The sequence below is a fragment of the Pieris napi genome, chromosome 14 (genome assembly GCF_905475465.1).
Source record: "Pieris napi chromosome 14, ilPieNapi1.2, whole genome shotgun sequence".
Lineage (NCBI taxonomy): Eukaryota > Metazoa > Arthropoda > Insecta > Lepidoptera > Pieridae > Pieris > Pieris napi.
Genome location: NC_062247.1, coordinates 6,326,490 through 6,347,173, shown reverse-complemented (window position 1 = coordinate 6,347,173; position 20,684 = coordinate 6,326,490). Strand labels below are relative to the sequence as shown.

Here is a 20,684-nt window from a genome sequence, read left to right as displayed (position 1 = left end):
CGGTTAATACAGGATAATACCGATTAACACCGGTAATATTACTCGGTTAATACCGAGTTCTACATAATATAAAACAATCTCGCCTCCCGTCGTGTGTACGCTTAGATCTTTTCATCAACCGAGTTATTAAAGAAGCTTTGTTTAATAACGTCGAATCCTATAGTGCGAAGTAGCTTCCTCCCATTTGAAAGAAGTTCCACGCATAAAGAAAGGTATTAATTGAAGCAATTTTCCACCCTTCCTTACAAAAAAGAACGACTAACTAAAATATAATACATATTTACAACGAATCGTATTTGACATCCCTTCTAAAGTAATCCAGTATTTTACAAATTCTACAACTGTAACTTTCCTCCTATCCTTACACTTCAAAACGAACCAATGTGTAGAGACGAAGGCTGGAAGTTAGGAAGACACTTGTAAAAATCATTAAAATATCAATCATTTAATATTAATGGATATATAAACATGTTCCGTGTAAGCAATGATACAACTTACACAAAGTCATGAAAACCGCTATCGCCTGTGCCATGTAACCCATGTTTCCTACCACCTACCTACAACCTAGTTTTATATATCAATACTCAATACGTATCACAATATTGCAATAAGAATTTAGATCCATCTCTGTCAAACGTATGTCTATCGCTTTGATTTCTACCTGTTACCCGTATCGATTTTATACACGCGCAAGCGTCCTCATGGCCACCAACAAGACTTATAACAGTCAGTTGTTAGAACGACAAAACTGATCGTAAATAACATAACCATTTCCAAATCAAATGTTAATTGTAGGCTAGAGACAATTAAAAGACTCTGAAGATACAAGTCTGATCGCTCCTTCGCGCATGCTCGTTGCATTTCAAAATAATTTTCTATGTAGTCTTCGTGACGCAAGTTTCGCTGCCGGTCGGCCCAAAATGTCCCTAATGTGAAATAACCGCCACGGATCATATAGTGATATAAAATGATATGTATAGTTTATAGTTGTTTGTCAATTGCTGGGGTGACAATGGATTTTAATGCAAGGAATGTTGTTTTTAGGTAAATCTGTTAGCAGGTGAGTGACGCGATTTTTCTTTGATATTTATTATAAGTACGTGAAATAAATTTTATGTTTTGGTTAAACCGTTTTATTTATTTTAACCGATTTTATACGTTCTGTTGCGGTGATAAGCTTATTTCTTGTTACTCAGCTCCTAAATAATTGGGGTCTTTTTTAACACTGTCATTAGTTTTTTGATTAGATGTTGTTTAAATGATATTAAAATACATAACGAACGAAACATTCACCCACAGAACAAAATAATATATATCACTACAAAATCATAGGCATAATTAAAGGAAAATGAAATAAATACATTTAAAAGTTATTCGTGTACGTAAACAGAAAATATGATAACGTTACAAAATTTAATTTATAATCTGAAAGTTGTGTGTGTTTTTTAGTAAATAGTCAATATTAACATGATACCATAAACATAATATTTTCAGTAAATATAAAACTGACCAAATTCTAGTGAAATAACAATGATTCTACTTAATTAAATTTTACCCAATTACGGAAGTGCTCGGTCACGCAATACATTAATACTATTTATTTATTAAGTATTAAAATTACCTAACATAACTTTTGTACTTAAAATAAATTGAGTTCTGCGCAGAAAATATATGTTAAGGGATATAAAATTCATCACTAACATTTCATTTATTCTAAAAAATATTTTTTTCCACTTTCATTAGTTTATTATCCTTTATCATGAAGAGTCAGTGCGGAAAAGGATCTTTGGTGGCGGTTATGCGAACTAATAAATTTCTAATTTACAACGCGATATTTATTATATTCACAAAAATTATATAAATTTATTTATTTCATATTAAGTATTAAGATGATTACCGTCGATCTTATACTTCATAACAGTGTCGTCAACATAGAAAAAGATGATTTAGCACTGCTTTGCCTCAAATCCTAGGGAGGTTCCATATCCGCACATACGCTAAACAAGAGTTTAGTAGAAATGCTAATTATTATATGTACATACATATATATTTTGGACTTCAAATTATTATTATTATATCACAACGTTTACAATTCATACTGTTCAGATGAGTTCAAACCTTGCAAAACATAATAAATACAGTTTAAATATATGTTCGTGTGTTTAAAGGTGGGAACTGACCAACGTTACGAGGTGTAATGTAACATGTAATGTAATGTTACACAGCGAGCATTCGTGCAGTCAGTATGTCGTGTTACGGGGAAAAACAACGTAACACGACGTACTGACTGCACGAATGCTCGCTGTACAACATTACATTACATGTTACATTACACCTCGTAACATTGGTCAGTTCCCACCTTAAGATAACAAATATACACGAAAACTTGATGGCACTATCGGGCCTTGGAGACGCAGCAATAAAGATACACAAACGAAAATAAAGTTAGTAAAAGCATATATGTACGTACCTACAAGATAGTAAACCTTGGTACATATCTACCTTGGGAAAGCCGTTACTTACCTGGTACATATTGACTTCGGCACCGGGTCGCTCTGGTCTCAAAATGAATAGAGAATCTGATTATCCGAACGCGATTCAGGATACATTTAAAATATAACCCTCATTTCTCTTAAAATATTCGTTTATTATATTACTGAGAAGTAATCAAGCAAGTACAATATAATCCTACTTTATTACTGCTCAGTCTTAGTTTTCTAGACCCTTTCTCTTCAGTTTTGTGATGTGTCGTTACTGTATGTACTATTTATTTAATTGTTATACATAGCAAATGTTAATTATGGTAAGATAGGGTAATCCGAAATAACTTAAGTTTTCCTCTAGGTGTTATAATGCCAGACTGGTGGTGGCTGTTCATGGCTGCCATTTTTGGCGCCGTATCAGCCCTGACAATTCCATTAGCATTATTGCTTTATTTCTTTAGACCGTTTGAGAAGGAACACCAAACAGATGAAGACTTTAGCATTCCAATCACATTACCTCCTGTAAGTATTTCCACGCAGATTTTGGTTTTTATGTTTTTTTAGCAGAAAAAATCTTAGCATGCAAATATAATATCGATAAATTATGTTTATCGGCAAAACGATTAATAGGAATTAGTCGCAATACACATTAGCTTAGTGTCCGTGATGGTCAATACTACGCCATACTGTTGTTCTGGGTGACAACCTCGCTCTGCCCTGTGGTCTGTGAACTGGAAATGTTACAGAAGGCATCAGCTGAACGAGAGAGATAACGGCACGTAATTTCCATGACAGTTAGAGAGGGTACGCCCGTCTTTACTACTGACCTGAATATTTGAAACATGTGGTGGAGCTAGGTGACCACGCGGAATCCCCGGTAGAATGCGAAAGCGATCTCAAGGGCTTTTGGAATGCGGCAGTGTTGGTACTATCCGATGTTGGATCTAGTGGATGTTCACCCGGTTCTCTCATCAATAGAGATGTATATATCCCTAAAACCTTCACCAGGATGGAGGACGCGTACATGTATTTCCTTGGACATAAAAATAGAAAAAAAGGTATCAAAGTCCGAATAAGCACACTATATATTTTATAGGTTATAAATTTAAAAATTAATCTGTAAGAAAAAAGGATTTTGTGTGATTAGAATTTCAGTTAAAACTGATGATACTATTCAGAACTCTATGTTATGTCAGGTGTGAAATATTATACATACTCTTTATATAAAAGTAATATGCAGAGAAGTAACCGAAAATAATATTACTAGAAGCTATTGCCCCCAAGGAATATGTCGAAAGTTACATCAAATATTTATCGTACAGTCCACAAGCGAGAAGTTATTTCCATAAAATGTTCTTAGTAAATAAATAATTATTATTTATCATACATTTATTTAATAAACAAACAAGACGATTTTCCTAATAATATGCACCATTATTTAAAATTATTGTTTTCGATAATAACTTTATTTGCAAGATTTTATTTACCCTATTACTATTTATTATATGTGTATTTATGTACTATTTTTAAAACACTAATAACAGACACAAACGTATTGCCAAAAAGAAAAATAATTAAAAATCCAATAAACGAGTAATGACTAAAGAACGACATAAAATTGTTATGGGATGGTTACAGCTTTTAATATAAGGCAAAACGAGGTGGAAACATGATAACTTATCATTTAACGACGCCGTTTCGCTTCAATTGTAAGCTCTTTAATCTTTCGCCCTAATTTACTAAAATTTAATAGCACGTAATCGTTCGGTTTCTTAACTTCGAACTTAAAAATCTTCATAATGTTTGTCTTTTCCCCAAAACCATTTTCGAATTCAAAGTATAATAATAATAATAATAGCCTTTATTTCCAAAACTTAACTATAATAGACTAGAACTTTCATTGATTTTGAATTGAAAAGTTAACTTTTAACATTACGTAAAATACACTTTAACATTTAGGAATAATCATTTGCTTGTCAGGTTTTGGTATAGTAAGTATATTATATTTAAATTGGCTTTTTTTAACAATACTAACTGTAGCACCTTTGAGTAGTTAATTTATTATACCAAACGGTCCGGAAAATGGGTTCTACCGAAAAGAGTATTTCGATTAGATTTTTCTTTATATAATATGTAATTAAGTAGACTGTATAGAAAGTATTAATACATTCTGAAGATAAATTAACATAAACAAAATACACAAAGGTAAGAATTTAGCCTCAGTCACGTGACACCAAATCAGCATCACGTAAGCTGACTTCAAAGTTTCGTTGGAGCGCTCCAAAACGTCACTAGAACAATGTTTTTGTGGGACTGCCTAACGTTGACTCACTGCGGGGCAGGGCAAAAATGTGCGCGCGATGACTCCGCATTTATTGCTTTTAAAACTTTTAAGCTTATTTATTTAAAAAATAGTATACAATATACATATATATGTCAACAGACATTTTAAATTCCGTTATTGATGTAATAAACTCTGAATTCGCTGTAATTTTTAACTGATGTATTAATTGTGGAGTAATTCCGGAAATTAAGTAAGATTACACCATTGTTCAACGCTGGTAGTAAGTCTGGTCCGTCAAACTTTAGACCTGTTTCAGGTAGAGCAAAATTTTTGAAAAGCTAATGCATGCTAAATTTCTTTACATTTAAATAAAAAATATTGGTTGTTTGTAAAGTAGGTTTACGATCGAGATGTTTACGTGATAACGTCTTATTGGTGATATAAGTTTTTGGGAAGTAAGGAATTAATGAAGATAACAATTTTTTCAAATTTTAAATTACATCTATCGTTTTATTCACACTTTTGATGATAAATTTCGGGTGTAAAATGACAAGTTTACTTATTCGACTATGATATACATTTTTCTTCATACATTCACGGAATGACTGGCAGCGCTCGAGATGAGACGGGAGATCGGTCCGTCTCTCTCTCGTTATACCTGCGATCGCGCTCGTGAGGTTTTGGTGTGACACAAGTTTCTGAACATGTCACCCGACTAAAACGATTTCAAAGACGTTATCACGTCAAAAAAAACCTTTTGCATAATAAACAGTATAGTTTTACTAAGGGTCGCTCCACAAACGATGCCGCTGGGAAGTTGATTTTAGACATATTAAAAGCCTGGGAAGAAACATAGATAGAGTCGGCGTCATTTGTGAGATGTCAAAGGCTGTGTTCATCCTGATATACGGGTTGGAAAGATTCAACACTATGGCTTTGATGGCAAAGTTTCCAGCCTGATGAATTCATATTTAAAGGGAAGGATCCAAAGAGTGAATGTCAACCTCTCAGGGTTCACATGTGTCAATCGACGTCCCCCAAGCCTTGATTCACGGGCCTTTCTTATTCCTGATTTACGTAAACGACCTCCCATTCTTTATCAACGTATAGTTAATGTAAATAACTTACTACTTAATGAGAATAAAACAAAATGTATTAGATTTAATTTATGTAATGTATAAGATTACAACTACTAGCATAAAGCGAGATATTGGTAAACTGAAAGTTAAGGACAGTGATACAGAACAGACATAACAATAGATAGTAAACTCCAGTGGGGCCCACACATAGATACTTCTTTCTTTCGAATGGGCTGAGCTCTGCAGCATATACAGTAAAAAAAATCCGACAGTTTACTGATTAGGACACGGCTAAAATTGTGTATCATAGCTTAATTTACTTAAATGTGTTTCACGCAATAATGTTTATATGTAAAAATTTGCACGTGTACACTAATCGAGTTTTTAAAATAACTTTTACTTACTAAAACAACGTTGCAAGTTTTACCTGTTACAATTTTGTTTTGGTGAATTACCTACTCAAATACAAATGCCTCTGCCTCTTACATAGGTATTAAACTTAAGTAAATATTATATTTATTTCCATAAAAAAATTATACAACTTCAGATGTACAAACATTGGTATTGGCTAATGTAATCCAAAAGGGAGCGAAGCGAAGCACTGCGCAAATATCAAATTACTTAAATCAATCAACTTTCAATTTGACGACGTTCACTAACTATTTGTTCCTGTTCTACGACTGTTGAGGAGATTAGCCTTACATTAATTTATATAATTATAATTATCTATCGAAAGATCTATGTAATATAATAGAATATCGCTATATTTGTAATATTGCTAGATTAATAAAGTATTTGAAGCCCACAAAACATTTCTCTTCAACGTATCATATATCTATCTCTTCAAAGTTTATAGCAGTTATATACAATTGTCATAAGTACATAAAGTTGATTATATATTAATTAGTGTCTATCTCTATGTCAAATACTTAAAACACTTTAATTATTATTAATTGTTGAATTAAAAAATCTGTCGATTATTTCATTACAGGAAATTCTGAATGAATTATGCCATGGTGCCGGCAGCACTCCAGAGGGAGCCTTGAATGGGATGCTACAATTTATCTTTCAGCAAAGTACGGCTGACACGCGATGGTTAAGAAGACGTATGGCGAATGAGCTGGCAGAATTACTTGCTAAGACATCATCAGGAAAGATATTTGAATCTCTTACGGTAACTATAGTTTATAGAACCAACGTAAATATGGCGTATATTCCAAGACACGCTGGCGAATTGTACATTGCATTTAACCAGGTCATTAGTTCTATTCCTTTAGAAATTATTATGTTTCTGTAAAACTCACAGGCGATTTACTTCTAAATTTCTTATGTTAATTAAATACTGGTATATTATATATAATATTTTTATTTTGTTACATGGTGTGAACTTTCGCGACATTAAAATGAAATTGTTGAGGTACAGAGACAACAGATCCATGTAGTTTAAATCAACTCAGTTTCATGTATATTTAATACTTAGTAAAGTCAATATGAATATTACCCATTTGTTATAAATTTACCCAACTTGAATCTAAATAGAATTTTCAGCAGGCATTTGCACCGTATTCTACTTATATTTTCTAATTACCTGGGAATCAAAATTTTAACGTATTCAACAGTTGATAAAAAAATCAAATACATTTTAATTTTTGATATATATCTTCGATATTTACACACAACACACTACACAGTCTATAGACTAAGGAAGTAGGAGGGACATAGCATAACTTCAACTATCTCAATATCGATTTATTTACGCTATAGAAGTATAAGGTGATTATTTATTATGGACATATTTAATAACCCTATACACGCGTTCATATTCCTAAGATTACTATAATATTATTGAAATATGCTCTTTATTGATTACAAAAATCAACTTCCTAGATTGTAGAGCCTCGTAATGATATATTATTAACTTGATGCCTTAACACGGAATACATAAATGAGGTCAATAATGTTCGATTTTGTATTTGTCGCCCTGACACAATTAAATTTAACACAATTCATATATCTATTAAGTATTTTCGTTTAATCGGACAGCCCTATATTTATTTATTTTCCTTAACGTTTATTAAAACATATATCAATTAACATACACGAATTAAAGTATAACACAAAAATTTTAAAGAGAAAATTTACCTTGCATTAGGGAAAAACTCTGCTTGTTCACTTTTTGTATGCCCAACATTCGTTAACCTTATACAAAAATCATCGCGGCAGGTAGTGCGTTGATCACAAATAGTTAAAAAGTGGCTTAAATTTCAAAAGCAAAATTAAGAAAAACATCAATATTAACAAAACTACTAAGCGTTATGAAGAAGCTGATTGTTCAGCACTTCCGGGTATCAGGCTCTTAAGTCTTATTTTCTTCTGTTACAGTTACGTTCACTAGAAGTAGGAACAGAATTTCCCAGTTTGTCAAACCTCCGCGTAGTGAGCGGAGAATTAGAGGAAGATGGGGCGAGACTCCGATCCTTAGATTTACGACTGGACCTAACTTACGACGGCAGCTTCAGGATTGAAGTTGACGCAGTTATGTTACTGGGGAAAATCGCTAACATATCTATCACGGGTAAGTTTTTTAGGTAAAATAAAAAAATAGTATGGAACTTCTTACGAACATTTGTATTAAATTTTCAGTCGAGAGCATCAGTGGTACTGTCCGTGTGATGTTCCGTAGAACGCCGTACACGCACTGGGCGCTGGCTTTCGAAAACCAGCCTAAACTTGAGCTCCGAGTACGAGGTCGCTTCCAAGGAAGACAGCTCAAGCCAAGATTGGCAGCCCTTGTCGCCGCTCATATAAGGCGAGCGGTTGCACAGAGACATACACTTCCTAATTACAAGATACGGTATGTGCCCTATATGGTCCTATAATTCTAAACAACATGCGTTAAGGTCTTATTTCTATATCCGCGTATAGGAAATCTTTCGAAGTATTTTATTGAGCCTTTTGATTTATTAAATTTTCTTTCTTGTTATTTCAATTCTGTTTATATTTTATATGAGCCTGATATTTATTTTCCTAAACTGTATTTAAATTATATTTTTTATTCATAATTGAAGTTTCTCTAATTCTGCCATTACTTTCCGAATTTCAATTTCTAACGCTGGTATAACCGTGATAATATATTAATAAATGATTTAAAAAAATATATAAATATTCTGTAAAGTTTTATTTAATCAAGTATAACACAACATTTAACATAAAATAAGCTTTAACAAATTGAAACACGCGTTGAATGACGGTCTTATAATTTTAATTTTAATCCAAAGAAAGCTGTCCATCATTTTGTGTGCTTCAAATTTAATCCAACCATTTATTGGCGGCCATATAATGTTGGCCATTATACTGTACTTTCTTAAGTATCTACCTAATCACTTTCAACAAGCGTAACATAGCATGAAACAGCTTTTAATCTTATAATTTCTCTTACATTAAAAAACTATATTAAAGTATATAAAAACCTAAAGCCAAAACTATTGTCCTACAGGTATAAGCCATTCTTCCCAAAGTCAGAACCTGGCAGTACCGAAGGCGAAGATGGTCCTACACCACAGGGCCGTCTCACCGTCAGGCTGGTAGAAGTGAGTCGACTGTACTGGCCCGGAAATATCGGCATTGTTCGAGCCGCTCTAGCTGTAGATTCTCATGCTTGGGTGAGTTACGGAAATAGTAAATATATACAGATTTAGGTAAAGAATTCATCGTTTATATTTTATATCCAATTATAGTTGCAGTTACGACATTTGCGGTAAAACCTTCATTGCCGTGCAAATAAATAAAGAACTCTATCTCTTTATTAGAGATTTATGATTACACTAATATTTAAAAAATTATCTAGTAGGTCAAAATTATAATTCCTACAACCCCTTAAAAAAAATTCTGTGTTTAATATTTATATTTCTTTGAGAATTTAACTAACGAATAAAGATAGACTTATAGATAACTCTGTTTTAGGTGTCCCTAAGACGTGGTATTCTTGTACTCGACATAGTACTCCCAGCAGTGAATGGCCCTCTAGGCCTTGTATGCTGTCAAGGTGTTGGTGTCGTCCTAGTAGACACGGTTGTACCTATGTCACCGGCATACAGAGCTGATCTTCGGAGAGACGACGTGGTTTTAGCGATAGATAACAAGCCTGTTACTAATGTAGCACAGGTAATTATAAAAGTCCTAATTTACAGGATTACAGGATTACAATAAGATAACCAGCTGTTAATGTGTCGATTGAAATTATTCCTATCCGGTGCACTCTTGACTGAGCGGTCGTAATCGCTATGAAGTAGTGGTAATAAATGGGGCAGATGTGATGCGGTTCACGACGTTTCGCCATCGTTGCCTATTAGAGGTCATCCTGCTGCACTGATTGGGTGAATCTTCTACGGCTGGCTTGATTTGGTCAGTCCAACGCGTAGGTGACCTTCCGCGCGGTCTAGTGCTTTCCAGCTTCCCCTGGACGACAAGGCGTTCTATGGACTGATCACCACGCCGGGATACGTGTCCGAAGAATGTAAGGATAGATGGAATGATAGATCGATATACAGTTAAATATATAGTAGAACCCTAACTTAAAATATTGTTATTCATTTTTAAAATTAAAATTCCAATATACAGCGGACACAGTATTCTGAATATGATCGGTTTTATAAATGGAATTGAAATCTATTAAAAAAAGAAATCCTTCAGTTTCATTCAAAAATTGTTTAAGCATTTTAAATATAAATTGTAGGTTGCCAAGCTCCTACGTAGCGTTGAGCGTCGTGCGGTAACAGTCCGTGTACGGCGGGGTGGAGCTGGAGGTGTGACAAGAAGAGATGACGAACCAAAACGATTGAGGACTAACTTCTCCTTTAGACGGGTTTCAGAAGTCATGGAAGGAGTCAAGGGATTACAAGGAATGCGGTCTGCTTCTAAGACTAACGTGCAAGTAAGTTTAAAATTCGACTTGAAAACACACTTAGGTAAATATTATTAACTACGGTCCATGGAATTGCTAGAACTTTATTATTGTGTATTGAATATCACAAAACACGTATTAAAAAGACATAATAATAAAACAAACTGAGAATAAGATCTATAATTATTATACGACTGTTACTGATTTTTGGATTAATTGAATAATATTTAACACAGGATTCAGATTCTCCAGCAAAGACAGTTGAGCAAAACGACATCGATACACAGGGAAAACAAAAGATTGAAATAGCACGCCAGCTTACTAAATCCACGGATTCTATAGGACCTAGTAATTTCGGGCTACGAAAACGAAGGTGTTCCGTTGAAAACAAATCCTCTGACAGTTCTGCTGGAAGCACACCACCAGCTTCTGGAGCTAGTACACCACTTCGCCAAGTTACAACCAATAAGACAGTTAAACACCCTGACGTACCCATTATACGTACAGAAACCGAATGCAAGGTTTCTGAAAAGGAGAATGAAGAAGATGAACTCTTCGAAGCTGGCGGTCCAAGGCAGACGGAGCATGTTGAGATATGCCAAATGTTTTGGACGAAGAATGTCCAATTAAAGCCAATCATTCCTTTCGATGAAGAAACAGATTTTAAGCTAAATGAGAATCATAAATACCTCAATATAAACGTTTGGGTGACCGTCCCGGGAGAGAAAGATGAGGTGTTACTAGGGTACCTTAACATTCCACTTGCGGCGCTATTGTCTGAATGCCAAGATTCGACTGTTCCTCATCACATGAAACGGTACCAGTTTCTACCACCCGACGTTGATATAAAATTTAGGTAATTGGCACACGTGTAAGAAGTAAGACTAAGATATAATATTTGTTAGGATTTCTATAACGTTCTTATAGACGTAAATTTTACTAACACATTAAGCCTTGTTACGTTTTACTTATTTTGCAGCAAAAGCCACAACCTCTCATCTCACGCTGGCTTCGAACCGTGCCTATGTTTTGGAGATGCATTAGTGTGGTGGGAGTGGGAAGGCGTCACGGGCACTCGTTCTTCCCCCCGCCCTTCAACTAGAGTCCCCTCACGTGCTCCTGTGGTGTCTACGTCTGTTACGTCACACGACTTCGTACGTACGCACTTCCATCGGTCCACACAATGCGACTTCTGTAATAAAAAGGTATGATATGTTTTTTTGGAATGATAGATTTTCAAATTACAGAAGAAAACAAACACTATGTATTCTTTTAAATAATTATAATTCTTTGGTCTTGAACATCAAACATGGTCGCCATTTCAAGTTACGAAAGTTGCATACATTGCTTGCCGTTATAAACCTTAACTCGTATATGTAAAAATTAAATCCTGTCAATTTCAGAGACTACAAAGGTCTTTATTTAGTGTATTAAAACAGACTAGTATATTAATTATCTTCAAACCAAAAATTGATTAAAGCTACGAAGTTCTAGTGAATCAACTTTTTATCCCTAATACAAAAATTCGCAGATAAACGTTAGTTTCTTTTTAATCATATAATTTAGATAAAAGTGAAATGAAAATTCACGGCTATCATTACTCATTTAATAGAAAAATACAAAATTACACTAAAATTTGTCGAGTTCTGTCAATCAATGGAATTTAAACAAACTAGAAGAATTTTATAATATCAATACTATTAGTGATGAAAGATTCCAAAATTCCATTCTGTAAACAGGTAAGGATGTTTACCTTATCTATTACAGAAATATATTAGAAATTTGGCATTGAGTTGGTCCGCACGTGCGTGTTCTATTACAGTTGTTACATATTCAATCATAACTATTTGAGATAAATATCGGTTATTATTTTTCACGATTTGTACCTAATTAGGAGTTAATTGGGACGGAAGGAAATCTGTATTCAATTCTTGTAAAATTCATTAAACATGACTTACGATAATGGTTTTACTTATGTGCATTCTAAAAAACCTGTAAAGTCAAAAAGGTATTTAATAAAAGATAAATACTAAATAGTGATTATCAATTTATAAAGCTTAATAAAGTACATATTGTCTCGTATAATCTTTGCATGTTTCCATGTGGTGCAAAAATCACCAGTACCAATAATAGCAGACGGCATTCTCAAAGAGAGACACTGACACTGGTCAAAAGCTATGCTGCCTATGTATTAAGGAAATTGAATGATTGCGTGTATTGTCTATTATAATCCAATACAAATAATAATTGATATTTCAGAGACTTTTTCCTTAGTTAACGGGTTTTTCTTGTCATTAGATTTGGCTCAAAGACGCAATGCAATGTCGAAACTGTGGATTGTGTTGTCACAAGAAATGTGTTACCAAGTGTCAGGAGACCTCACCATGCATACCCAAGCAAAATCGAGGTATGTATTTTTATTATAAATATCATACTTATGATAAATACTTTCTTATATAATATAGGGGGTATTTCGACTGATTCCGTAAACAAAAGTAGTTTTAAATAGGAAATCTTAAATAAGGTAAATATAGAAGCGAACGCGACATCGCGAGGTTTTCAAAATACTAGAAGTTGCGAAACAATAAAATTAGGATTGCGGAAAAGCGCTGTATTCGTTCCACGTTCTAATTTGTTAGTATTTTTATTATTTTAATTATAATGAGAACGATACTAGGTAATGTATATTCCATGTGGTCTGTGGATTATAAATGGTCGCTAAAGAAAGACCCAGGTTCGAGTTTCGTTAACCATAGTTAAAAAGTCATAACTATTCGTAACAAAGGTTTTTTAATTTATTTTCAAACATACATATATATTTCACGACCCAAGTATTCTTGAACTACTAAGCTACTGTAATCTCTACTTTCTCCAAAATAGTTAAAATAAATTGGTATTGAAAATTTCAATTATTTTTTAGGAATATGTATAATTGTATAGCATAGGTATACCCGACAATTTGATTAACATTTGATATTTTATAATAGAGTTAAAATAAGAGATCAAACAGAGATTCTTAGTACTAAGATAATATTGATGCAATTTCCCTAATTAAACTTAAACTGCCTAATTATTTGAAATGTATCAATAAGAATTTCAATGATCGTTCTGAATTAGATTATCCAATGCTTTGCTTTAGTGTTTTAATACATCGCGCTACTGTTACGAGTTCATTATTCTATTATGATATCAAACAGGTGTTTATTAAAAATATTCCAGCTCAGTCGTATTAACATCTTCTTTGTATTTAATTACCGCGAACGAGGGGGTTTATAAAGAGAAATGTATCTGGTAGAGTTTGAGTCTGTGCGGAAAAGAAACGTCGTGGGATTTGAGGTCATTGCAGTACTAAATTGTTTTTGTTATGTTGATAGTAATCATCTTGATACTTAATATGAAAAATAATAGTATATAATTTTTGTGAACTATGCCAAGCAAATAATTATATTACTTAGTTCGCATAACTGCCACGCCGGTTTTCTCTTCGCACAGACTCTTTAAACCCGGGTTTCTGCTTCGATTTCTTTGTTTTTATATCCCAAGCACCAATGAACATAGTCCAAATAGTTGCTCTGAATAGTTATTTATCTGATGTTCATTATACATTTCAATAATATTTCAATACGTAATTGCATTTTATGCTACATAAGGACATGTTTTTGCACGTGCCGTTTTAAAATACATATTGAGCCATTGCCAACTGTTTTGCTTCATCCAGCCAAATCATGGTTTCCATTTCGGTCACTGACTTCTGAATCTTTGTCAAAATAAACTTTATTAGCTGTTTAATTACAGGTTTAAAGATGGCCATAATTCTTATTGTTGGCATGCTTTGTTGACTCACGTAAATTAAATTTTCTTCTCTAAGCTAAGCGAGATAAATCACTTTTATATTAAAGTGATTTTTCTCACACACTTCTCTATAATAATCTATATATACACCTGTACTACCTTTCATTAATTATTTTTCATTATATCCTTAACAACTCCCAGTTAAGCCTCCCATGCGAACTAGAACGTACACGCTAATGCACACAGAAACACATTGATGCACGGAAGGAATTCTAACGCTTGACTTCAGGGTTAAGAAGCGCAACCATCGAACAAGGAAACTGCATTTTTTGTTTCATATTACATAACTGTATCACTCACATATTTATCATATTTTGTACCACGCTATAATCCTCTGTGTCCTAGTAGGCGAATACAATAAAAACTTTTACGTGGTGTGAATAATAATGATTCATACTATATCAGTATTAAATAAGCCTCTTACGTAAATTAATTGCGGAAAACTACTTCGCTCCACTTATGAAATTGATATATCTCTGTATCGCAATCGTGTGAAATATTTACAATTTTATAAACTTCAATTTAAACCTTTCGTTTAACCTTGGTGTAATGCGGATTTTGTAACGTTATTATGTGATATTGATGCTAATTCTGACGTTCAACTCTTTATTAACTTAAATATATATATTTTACTTATATATAAATTTACTTTGTTTTAGGTAGGATATAAGTTCGTGTGTATACTTTTATTCTCCTTTCCGAAGTATAGGTTGAATATTTATTATAGGCTGTTAAGTTTTAATTAAGAAATGAATAATGTACGGTTTTTTTTTTTTTTTCAAAATAAGCTACTATTACAGATAACGCCAATACAAAACAATACATACACATAGAAGAAAACAACACAATATTAAACAATAATACATTAAAATATGTATTTACAAACAGACTAACTATTTCTTACAGTATCAGAAGCAGAGTTTTGTTAGCTTACTCAATGTATCTACACTTAAAAACGTCTGTTAATCTATGCAGTTATTTTTTTTTCTTTATCTTTCTTATCATGTGCAATGTTACCTTTCATTGTCAGCTATGGAATCAGATTACATTAATAGCCTTTATCATCATTATTTATAACGTATTAATGTTATAACTTACCGTTGACACTGGCTAAATTAATTCAGATTAATCCGTATAGACTCGCCACCCAATTCATACTTTATTTAAAGGTCCCAGGTCAAAATTTAAGATTTATTTACTGCTGCATTATCTAATACTGTTTGTCTTTGTAGAAACGACTGGATTTCAACCTCCCGAGCTAATAACGACCGAGGCCGATGTCGATCCAGACTCCGAAGAAGACGAGAAAGAAGAAAGAAAGGATTCCCTAGACGTACACGAAGAAGGTTCTATAATTTTTATTACGTTTTCCTTCACATATCTTGTCTTTCATGAAGAATTTTACGTTACAAAAATGTAAGATATTTAATGTAAGGCCAATGCAAATTAAACATAAGGCTTATTGTAGTCAGACTGGCATACAGTTCTCGAAATAGATTTAAGTTTTTTTGGCAAATCGAATTTTATATTACTATATACATGGTTCAGTTCTCTTGAAACTTTTACAATTTTTAGACACGAACAAATAAACATATTTTTATAACTTGCTTACTAGGTTATTTCTTTGTACAGACGAGCTATTTGAATACTGAAGCCAGCTAAGAGTTAACACCTGGATTTACAAAACATGCAGGTTGATTCAGGTTTTTATTCACTGTGCCGTGCTAACCTATTTTAGGGCTGTCCCGAATATTGTAATCAATTTAATTAACAATTCCTTATAAAACTCCTTTTGGGTGTTATATATGAAAATTCAAATGTATCCTTTACCTTACAATTATTTGAATATACTTAGTCACTCGAATTCCTTTTACATTTCTAACGCCTATTTCTCCAAACCCACAAAATTTTCCGTCTTCATAATTTATGAACCACCACGTACAGTTTGTAATATTGCCAACCCTTACGAAAAGCATTGCAATTCTGCCGTGTTTTCTGATGTGTATCCAATTATCACACCTTATGCACTAGGTCATGTAACGATTAATTGTACCAGTACCCAAACGTCTTAAGTAACAGACAGTCTATTGTACTAGTATTCAAACCTCAAGGATTAATTACGCAATGTGTGATCTTTTAACTAGATCGCGGTGCACTGTGATTGTTATCAAGATTTCTTGATATTTTGCAAACGTTTTAGAAGCTTTCTTCAAATTGTAAAATGGTAATTTAAATAAATTACAAAGGGATCTGAGATTTAAAGAAAGTAATAACTGCAACCATCGAACTAAACATGCTATCTTTTGTATGAAGCTTCATTATTCCTTGACATAAGCATAGGTGAAATTTTAATATTGATTAATATTTATCTTTTCCTGTTTCCTGTAGCGGTAAGACGCGCGGGAAAGACCTAATGTGTTATATGCATGACTCATGCATGAATCATGATGCAGCTAATTTCCTCTGACCGCTTTCGAACGCTAGAACCGATGTCTCCTTCGTTTTTGCCATTATACCCAAATAAATACTGTTAATAGCAAATCGTTTTTAAAATACTAATAAATATACAAATGTTATTAATTTATGATGTATTAATTTAATAGATTATTTAGATTTGTTTCGTTAATTAAATACAATTGGTCGATAGTAAATTTCAAAAAATATTGAAAACTTTTCAATATTTACGTGACTCAGATTCGAAGTATTTCCGAGACATTTTGCAGGCACAAACAACAAAGAGAAAGTAGAAAAAAACGAAAAGTAAATTAAAGTAATATTAATATTTCAAGGTTCTTGTTTATATGCTAGACCTTGTGTATATTGTTGATAGGCGGTGGAGCAATGAGTGCGCTGGTTGCAGGACTTCGAAGAGCTGGTTCCGCACACTCCCTTTGTGTGGCTAAGAGCAATTCATCCTCGAGATCGTTACCGCCATCACCAAGCCATACACCAAGGTTAGGAATTGAAAACGATATTTGTTAATGGATGGGAAAGGAGCTCAATTACTTCCGCCGCTACTAGGAAAAATTATTTTCACGTAAATACGTGGCGCATAAAAGTAAATCTATGTAGATACTAATCTATTAACACCACGTAATGTTACGGTTATAGGAATAATGCTAGTTATAGTTTAAATTGGCTAGGAACGTCGCTAAGATCAATTCAATATTTTTTGTTCCTATAAAGGTCAGGAACCTACAGAACAGGTTCTTACACTGATAATCATTTTTGAACTTTCCATAATTGTTTTCAACCGAACCGGATTCTTTGTTTATAGGTATTATTAAAAAAATTGGGCGTATTATTTACAACAGAAAAAATTCATAAAAGTTATACAATACCCAAGTGATGTCGTGAATCAAATGCTTGTCTAAACTGGACTTTATTCATTTAATCATGCATACGTATAATTTGTATTTACAATTTTCTTACAAAGTAATAATAAAAATTATTAAAAAAAAATTTAAAACAATTAATAATTAATTAATTTTTTTTTATTATTTATTTGTCTTTATTCATTTGTAATAAGTACAAATATTCAACAGCTATTTGGGGCTTAGTAGTACGTTTACAAATTAGCAACTACGAATATACCCAGTAATTAATTCTAGCTTAGTCCAATTTGTGTACGGAATTAGAACCATTGTATCGGGCAGGAAGGGATCCCTGGAGTCAGGCAACCCGTTCAGTGGGTGTGGCGCGTCGTGGTTGTCCCAAGGGGAGGTTGGGGCGGTATTGGCCCCCGTGGTGCGGAGCGAATTGCCGCCCGACGCACTACTTGCAGCCGCCCGAGATTCTGCGCCCGCCCTTGCCGCTGCTCTAACTGCCGCACAGATACACGATATGGTAAGTATAGGGAATAAGATTTAAAAAATTATATTGTACTAATGTACGTTTGTACAAAAAATAACAAATTGGATTATTTTCGATTGGCGATAACCGCTGTTTTTAACTATAATAAATTGTTCTAGTTGCAAGCCGTACGCGAAGAACTATCGGCTTCAGATGCAAGTGGTGAGGAGGGAGGAGAGGGCCGCGCCTGCGCGCTTACAGCTCTTATGCTGCATTGTTGCGCCGCCGCACAACTCGCACAACGGCCCGATAACACTTAACTCCTATTCCCATACTACAAGTGTCATCGATTAAGCGTAAACTATCACGTATAACGATAACCTCGGATCTTTTTAAATAATTTTGAACCTTCTTTCCTTTACATTACGGTTTAAATTCACTTGCGAGATGCTCCTGACGTTGTCGTTAGAATTGGACCTTAAGTCAATTGAACAAACATTCTGCGGAAGACTTCTTAACTATGAAAGCGATAGTTTTTGTATAGTGATGAATCATGTAAATATCCTCTTTAATAGTTAAAACTATTCCCCTTAAAGGGGGTAACTAACCCGTAAAAACCTTTTAGACAAAGATGAGGGGGTGAGGTCCCGAACTGACTTTAATATATAACGTGTCCTTTAAATGTTTGTTACTCACGCTAGGTTGTCTCGGGAGGATTTTTAATACTCCTTTTGTAAACGTGGGATGATATACGCAATATCGTCGAATAGTAAAATCTTATATCCCTTTTCCTTAGTAAGACAGGCATATCCACGATACTAGGAATTCCGTGATTTAAAACGAGAGAAAATAGGAAACACGGGTGCTAGAGGTTACATTCAGAAACGATACTAGTTTGCGTGAAATATGACATTAAATTTAAATTTTTTGCGCATCGAAGTCACACTTAAAGCTAAGATTCGTTTCTGATACCCTACCCTACCCTAGGAATTATGATTATTATAATACTGGTTCTAGGACCCGTTCATTGCATACAATATAGTGTAGGTTTTAACTAGAATTTGGTCAATTAGTCAATTCTAAAGTCGTCTCAGATGCCGAAGTCCGCCCTAACTACATATTGTTATATACAAGGTTTACTAAAAGACTCGCAGTTTTATTTACTTTTTTATTCCAAAACCACCCTTAAAATAAAGCTATAAAGACGTCATCGCAAAGCACGAAATCTGCATGATTGTTGAGACTTATAGTAAACCTAAAAGTTAGAATTTACGAGAGAAAAAACGGTCTTAAAGGTATTATTTGCCTAAAAATGTAAATAGGAAATTATTTATTAGTTAATGAAGAACGAACTATGTGTATTAATATTAAGGTGCAATTTTGCTTGTCGTTGCTGTTATGACTCATTGTGAGGAGAGCGGGGTCAAACTGATCTCGAACTTCTTACAATTGGATACATTAAATGCATTGTTCATTGTGTTCCTTTGTTTTAATGCTTTATATTTCCCTATAAGTTTGTATATATATCTTCTTTTTATATATAAAATTCTCGTGTCACAATGTTAGTTACCATACTTCTCTGACCGATTTTTATCAAATTTTATATGCATATTCAGTAGGTCAGGTCTGAGAATCGGCTATCTATTTTTCAACTCCCTAAGTGACTTTAAAAAATTTTATTACATACTTAGAATTTTTTATTTTTTTATGATACAGCATACAAAAATAAATATAACCCCTAATTTTCTCCCCCCTACGATCAACCCCTATTTTTATTGAACTAAAAAAAATTGTCCTAGAAATAAAATACATGGCAAAACAACGTTTGCCGGGTCAGCTAGTTTGTTATATAAAATTGACTAAAAGAGGTTAAACGTATTTCGATAAAATTTTAGATAGTCACTACACTAAAATGACTATACCTATTAAATGCAATGTTTTGGTGTGATCATTCCAATCAATAACGCTACATACCCTTGTAAATAAAGTCGCAAGCAAACAACTAGAGACAAAAGTTGCTCGGTGGGAAAAATATTAAATTCAATTAAAAGTATGAAAAATAAAATTGTTAAAATAATTTGCAAACACGTCCTGTCGTTAAATAAAGGAAATTAAAAATTAATGGGCATCTACTCAACTTCCGCCCATAATGTAAAGAAACAAATAATATTTTCCTGTACAAAGCTGAAGATCGCTGTTTGGCCATTTTCCAGATTTTCCTGAAATAGCACAAAGGATACACCGATGAAAAACTTCTGCGAAATGTCAGCGTACCGTTACGGTGGAAAATT

At 33.5% G+C, this 20,684-nt stretch overlaps 1 protein-coding gene across 4 annotated transcripts; it reads left to right on the top strand.

Annotated features, from left to right (window-relative positions):
* The first annotated feature begins 463 nt into the window (after nucleotides 1-463).
* Nucleotides 464-19,872, top strand: LOC125056155 (PDZ domain-containing protein 8). 4 transcript variants are annotated; one of them, XM_047659124.1, is made up of 16 exons: nucleotides 464-1,060; nucleotides 2,366-2,444; nucleotides 2,845-3,005; nucleotides 6,838-7,020; nucleotides 8,229-8,421; nucleotides 8,490-8,700; nucleotides 9,343-9,508; nucleotides 9,810-10,010; nucleotides 10,582-10,779; nucleotides 10,986-11,605; nucleotides 11,729-11,954; nucleotides 13,048-13,156; nucleotides 15,834-15,947; nucleotides 17,432-17,555; nucleotides 18,258-18,447; nucleotides 18,573-19,872. In XM_047659124.1, exons 3-16 carry the CDS (start codon nucleotides 2,853-2,855, stop codon nucleotides 18,711-18,713), a joined length of 2,829 nt encoding a protein of 942 aa, XP_047515080.1. In that variant the 5' UTR covers nucleotides 464-1,060; nucleotides 2,366-2,444; nucleotides 2,845-2,852; the 3' UTR covers nucleotides 18,714-19,872. The 4 variants fall into 4 exon arrangements, with proteins under 4 accessions (XP_047515080.1, XP_047515078.1, XP_047515081.1 ...); XM_047659122.1 differs by lacking the exon at nucleotides 2,366-2,444; XM_047659125.1 differs by lacking the exon at nucleotides 2,366-2,444 and having other exon boundaries at nucleotides 18,262-18,447; nucleotides 18,573-18,701.
* The last annotated feature ends 812 nt before the right edge of the window (nucleotides 19,873-20,684 follow it).

Bases quoted from the DNA above. Each gene is read 5' to 3' on its own strand.
- LOC125056155 (XM_047659122.1), top strand. From the start codon at position 2,853: ATGCCAGACTGGTGGTGGCTGTTCATGGCTGCCATTTTTGGCGCCGTA. The intron at 10,011-10,581 runs GTAATTATAAAA...TATAAATTGTAG, and splicing joins CTGTTACTAATGTAGCACAG to GTTGCCAAGCTCCTACGTAG. The intron at 11,606-11,728 runs GTAATTGGCACA...CTTATTTTGCAG, and splicing joins GACGTTGATATAAAATTTAG to CAAAAGCCACAACCTCTCAT.